Source organism: Gracilinanus agilis, chromosome 3, assembly GCF_016433145.1.
Source record: "Gracilinanus agilis isolate LMUSP501 chromosome 3, AgileGrace, whole genome shotgun sequence".
In the NCBI taxonomy this organism is placed as follows: Eukaryota; Metazoa; Chordata; class Mammalia; order Didelphimorphia; family Didelphidae; genus Gracilinanus; species Gracilinanus agilis.
Genome location: NC_058132.1, coordinates 487,242,693 through 487,248,692, shown reverse-complemented (window position 1 = coordinate 487,248,692; position 6,000 = coordinate 487,242,693). Strand labels below are relative to the sequence as shown.

General features: G+C 33.8%; 1 protein-coding gene across 1 annotated transcript in view; it reads right to left on the bottom strand.

The window, feature by feature from the left end:
* The window catches only part of TMEM131 (transmembrane protein 131), a 256,258-nt gene that overhangs the window by 102,292 nt on the left and 147,966 nt on the right, over positions 1-6,000 (bottom strand). The window contains exon 4 of the mRNA XM_044669296.1: positions 1,662-1,730. Coding sequence (XP_044525231.1) covers positions 1,662-1,730 — 69 coding nt within the window. The remainder of the gene's footprint in view (positions 1-1,661; positions 1,731-6,000) is intronic.

Genomic DNA, 6,000 nt, shown 5'->3' with positions numbered 1-6,000 from the left:
CATCTTGGAGTCAATACTGTCTATTGGCTCCAAGGCAAAAGAGTGGTAAGGGTAGGCAATGGGGGTCAAGTGACTTGCCCAGGGTCACACAGCTGGGAAATGTCTGAGGTCACATTTGAACCTAGGACCTCCTGTCTCTAGGCCTGGCTCTCAATCCACTGAGCTACCCAGCTGCCCCCTTGGCATACAATTTAAAACAAATTAAAAAGGCTAATAAGGAAGTGCTGATACAGAACTGAAACAAAGGAGAAGGAATGAAGCTGCACAAACAGATTTTTAAGTGATTTAAACTTTTGAGAGCTTATGTGTAATTTTGTTAAGAAACAAGAAACAACAAGAATGTAGAAAGTTGAACCACTCCACAATAATTCACAAGCTGCATACCTTTTGACATCCATTTCCATAAGTGCCATATTTAATGTATCTCTTCTGGTGTAGCACAAACAGTGGGAGGGGGTGGACTGGTCTGCACTTGTGCATTTAACACACCCTTCCCCCTTCCAACATTGCCCAGCTTCTCACCTGCAGTCCTCAACTTTGTCAACTTTGCAAGCTTGTCTATGGGAACCAGGGAGCAAGCTGAGCAGCATTCCAGGGTGTAGACATCACCATGTTACTGTAGTACTTATGTATTTCTTAACTATTGAACATGACTAAAACTGCCTTGTCATTTTTACTAGATTCCCATCTTTTTTGAGTGTCACTGAAGAATTTTTTTGAGTATTGTAATCTTTAACCTTTGTTTTTTTATTGAGCTATTTTAAATACTGCTATAATTTTTAGGAATGTGTATGTTTTTTATAGATGAATTGTCTATATATTTAAATTAATTCAGCCTTTTCTTCAGAGGATATCACTGACCTTCTGCTTAAAGGTCTCTTGGGTAGTCTTCATTACCTATCCCATTCTCTGTTTGCAGTGCTACTCTTTGGGGCCAAGAAGGATAAATTTAATTTCTCTTTCACATGATAATTCTTTCAATACAAGCATCACACCCAACCCCTCATCCCCAGTCTTCTATGCTTTATACTAAATATTATGAGATTCTTTAATTCTGATTTGGCATAATTTCAAGACCTTTCATTAATTTTTTTCTGGAAATTCTCCAAATTATCAATGTTCTTTCTAATATGTAGCACCTTGAACTAAAAAAATAAATGCTCTCAACATGGATGTATTCTGACCATAATATAGTTGGAATCATCATTCTGGAAACTATCCTTCTTTTAAATGAAGCCTAAGCTCTCAATGATCTTTTAACTCATATATTTTAATGTCAATTCCTTAGCTTATAGACGTCAATAAAATATCTAGATCATCTTTAGATGAATAGTAAACTAATAATGCCTCCTTCACTTTTTAACTAGGGCATTATTTTTAAAAATCTAAATATGAACCTTTTATTTTTATGTCATTTAAATGAGTCCCCTCTTCTGTGGGCTTCCCTGCATACAATTGAAACAGAGAACAAAAATAGATGAGTTTTCTGTGCATACTTCTTTATTAATACAACACCCTTCTTTATGGATTTGTTCTACAAGCTTTTCCAAAGACAATTTGAGAAATGTATTCTTAACAACAAACAACCAAAAGCGGCATTAGCAGCTACATGTTTGAATAGAAAAATTTCTTAAGGGGGAAAAAAAATCTTTAAAACTTACTGTTCATGGAAGTCCAGCATTGGCGGCTCAAACCGTATAGGTCTGCAGTTACCCCGGTATAGAGATACACTGTAAAATAATAGAAGAAAAACAAAAGAAAAAACATTATAACAGAATCAGTTCCAGTTCCCAAATTACATATTTCCTTAATCTAAAGAGTTCTTAACCTAGGCAAAGGAGGCAGGAACTTGTTTGTTTTTTAAAATAAACTATTTCCTTTGTAATCCTACATATTTTGTTTTATGCATTAAAAAACATTATTCTGAGGAGTTTCAGGTTTCAACAAATTACCAAAGAAATCTATGATGCAAAAAAGGTTAAAACCTCTGTCCTAATCTAACCTCAATAAAAAGTACTATTTTTTTCTTTCAAATTAGATTAAAAAGAAGATTCTGAACAAGTACCAGATAAAATGGGCATTTCCACATACATAGAATAGAAAAGGATCACATATGAAAAGATAAATTTCTCTATATGATAAAATCAACATATAACTTTCAAACTTGTCTCATTTGTCTATGATTCTAGCTTTCTTTGTTTTCTTCCATAGTAGCTTTTCTTTCAGAAGTAATTTTTTCTCCTTAAAAAAAAAACACACAACAAAAACCTTTATCTTCTGCCTGTATTAATACTATCAAGGCAAGAAGAGTAATTTTAGGTAATTGGGGTTAAATGGCTTGCCCAGAATCACACAGTTATAGAAAGTATCTGATGCCAGATTAATCCCAGGAGCCTCCATTTCTAGATCTGACTCTAAGCAGTTCTTCCATCATCAAGGAATTTCTTAAAACAAAACCCAAAAAACAAAAAGAATTGTCAGATATGATCTTAAAGAAAAACAGTTAATGTTGATCTTTGTTTCACTAACATAAGAGAAACCATTTTTATCTGATTTTGGGGGATATGCATAGAAAATGGCAAATATGAATTCAAGTTAGTTGAGTAAAGATATTGTCATTTATGGATAAATATATAGACTTTAAAATGACATGTGACATATTACAACAAGCTACTTGCTCCCAGATTTTTTTTTTTTTGAGGAAGAGAAGATTAGACTTGTCATTTAATGATAAAGAGCATTCTCAGTAGGAAAACTTCCTCTACCAGTGCTTGCTAGTCACTGCTCTGAAGTTACCTGGGACATTGCAAAGGCTAGTGAATAGTTCTAAGTCATGAAGTCTATGTGCCAGAGGTTGCATTTTGTGGGAGGCCATGACCAAATTCAATATATAATAGAGGAGGGTCACTTAATGTCACAAATAGAATCCCTAAGGACGAACTCTATAAGCTCAGCCAAGAAATTCAAGCCAAGGAACTAGATCTAGATGGCCCCAGAGCAAAGGTTTCTTTATTCAATAATGAGACGCTTTGAATTGGTGATGTGGCTCCTTGGCATGGCAACCAAGGACATATAAATGCAAACAGCTAGAGAGGTTCAAAGATCCTCCAAGCTAGTAGGATCTCCATCTGGTAGTACAGACCACTGGACAGAAACATGTCCTTATGAGGAAAAGAGATGGGTGGGGAGGCTGTGGAACCACACTTACCAACACCATCATATATCTTTGATACATATTTGCTAATGGCATTATTGCTAAATAAAAAAACTGATAAAACTTATTTTTGTCCAGTTTGTCATTTGTGCCAATCTATTATGTAATTTTAGAAAATATTTTTTTCTGACTCCTTTCACAGGCCTGGACTATGTTTTTCCAGACTACCATGCCAGGTCTTTACTATGTCACTTTGGGTTTTTAGATAGAAATTTCCATTACTGTAAAAACTAATTAATCTAAAATTTTTGGCCTCAGTAAAAACACATGAAAGTGATTTCTAACTATCCCATATTTGTCACAGTAACTAACCTCTAATTTAAAAAAATTCTAAGCATTGCACATAGTATAGACAAATGATATAGATATAGATAATGTATGAGTATGTGTGCATATGCTTAATTATCTGTTCATATAAAAAGGCAGCTAGGTGGCAAGGTATTGAACATTGGACCCGGAATAAAGAAGATCTGAGTTCAAAGATCATATTTGCAAAGCACTTTGCAAACCTTAAAGTATTACATAACTAAAAGATTATATAGCACCAGCAGCATTCTTTGGATTTGACTTCATCATCATCATCATGTTCTACCACCCACATCCCCCTTGCAGGAAAAACTTATTACCAGGAAAGTCATCATTCCAGAGAGTGCATCAACTTTTATACTCATATCTCATTAAAAATTTCATAGTTTTCTCTGCCTCTCTGAAGAGAGGGTTAGTAGGTGGAGCAAAGCATCATCATCATGCCTTAGAATAAAATACCTTGGGTATGGGAGCAGAGAGGGGAAAGAACAGCTTCTTTTTGTGTATTATCTTCCCCATTAGACTTAAGCTCCTTTAGGGCAGGCATTGTCTCTTTCTTATTTCTATTCCAGGCTCAGCACACAGCTTAGCACATAATAGGACTTTAATAAATATTTATTGTATTTTACTCTATTATATTATTGTACATAGGTAGAAGATGCATTCTTAACTAAACAAGGGATAGAGGTAATTACAAAAGATAAAACAGACAACTTTGATTATATGAAACAGAAAAGCTGCATAAACAAAATCATTATACCTAGGATAAGGAGATAATGGAGTGAAAATATTTTTATCCAATTTCTCTTATAAGGAGTTTGGTATCCAAGATATAGGAAACAATTTATACACATACACACACATATATAATATATAATTAAAGAATGAACAAACATCTCAAAAAAGAATTGCAAATTATTCACAACCACCTAAAAAAATGCTCCACATCACTAATTAAGAGAAGTGCAAATAAAATCAACCCTGGGGTTTCACCTCACTCCCTGTAAATTGATACATCTCTTACTTATATAAAGTTTCCTGTTACGTGCCAGGCAGTGTGTGGTGATACAAATAAGAAAAAGACAATCTCTGCTCTCAAGGAGCTTGCAATCTAATGGGAAGACAGCACACAAAAGGAAAGCCAAGGGGGTAGGGGGGAGATAAGTACTTGGAAGGGTTGTGAGATGGTAAGCACATTAATGTACTGTTGTTGGAGTAATGAAATAATATAAACATTTACTGGGCTTATACCCTAAGGATGCCACTGATAAAAAAGTCTCCATATACACTAAAATATTTATAGCAACTTTTTCTGAGAGCAAGGAATTTGAAACAAAGTAGAAGCCCATCAGCTGTGGAATAGCTAAACAAACAGTACTACATGAATGTAATATTGTGCTATAAGAAATGACTTATGTGATGAATACAGAGAAGCATGGAAAGATCTATATGAACTTATGCAGAATGAAGTAAGCAGAACCAAGCCAACAATATACACAATGACTATAACCACATATATGGAAAGAACAACCGTGTTCCAAAAAAATTAAAAGTGAATGGAAACTATAAAGCATGACCCAAATGAAATAATATGAGAGGACACTTTCAAACCAGTCCTACATGGAGGTGGGAAATCTACAGGTTTTGCACATTGTACATGTTTTCAGACTTTTTCAATGTATCAATCAGTTGTCGTGATTTTTTCCTTAGTTTTCTTTTTATGTCTTAAAAAAAACAAACTGTTAAATGAGATGGCTTTCTGGGAGGGAGACAGAGCACTGGATGTATGGGATGTATATTGAGGAAAACTATGATGATGTAAAAAAACAGAAGACATCAATTAAAAGATTTCCAAAAAGTACTATGTAAATACTATTATTATACAGAAGAAAATAATTTAAAACAATTGCTAAGCCAACTTAAGTTTCAAAATAGCAAATTAAAAATAACTTGAAATACCAGTATAAACTGATACTACTTTCCAAAGTCCAAATATATCAGAAATGTGAATCTTAGTGATATATTTAAGACAATGGCAAAAATAAATCATTTTTTATTTCTATACTCAACTCTGAAAACACAGAACAGTGGGGCATTAAATACTGACCATAGTGAGGGTGTTTTTACACCTGTATTAACAGACCTCCTTATAGTTTATGCCAAGTTATATTTGGTATTCAAGCATCCAGAGAAGAACTGAAGAGTAAAGAGAAATAACACTAAGCATAAAACTCAGAATTATCCTAATGAAGAAAAACAAGTCCTTGCCAAATAGTCATCAAGTATAGCAAGACATATAACAGTAGCATATGACATATGTAAAACCGTTTGCAAACTTTAAGGCACTTTTTGTTATTATTACAAACATATTCTTGGATTTTTTCACAAGTTTTGATATAGTAATGCAAAAATCATGCTCTATTTGAAATGAGGCAACTTTCACAAAATCTCCTAGTTAGAAAGGATATCAGACTTATCCA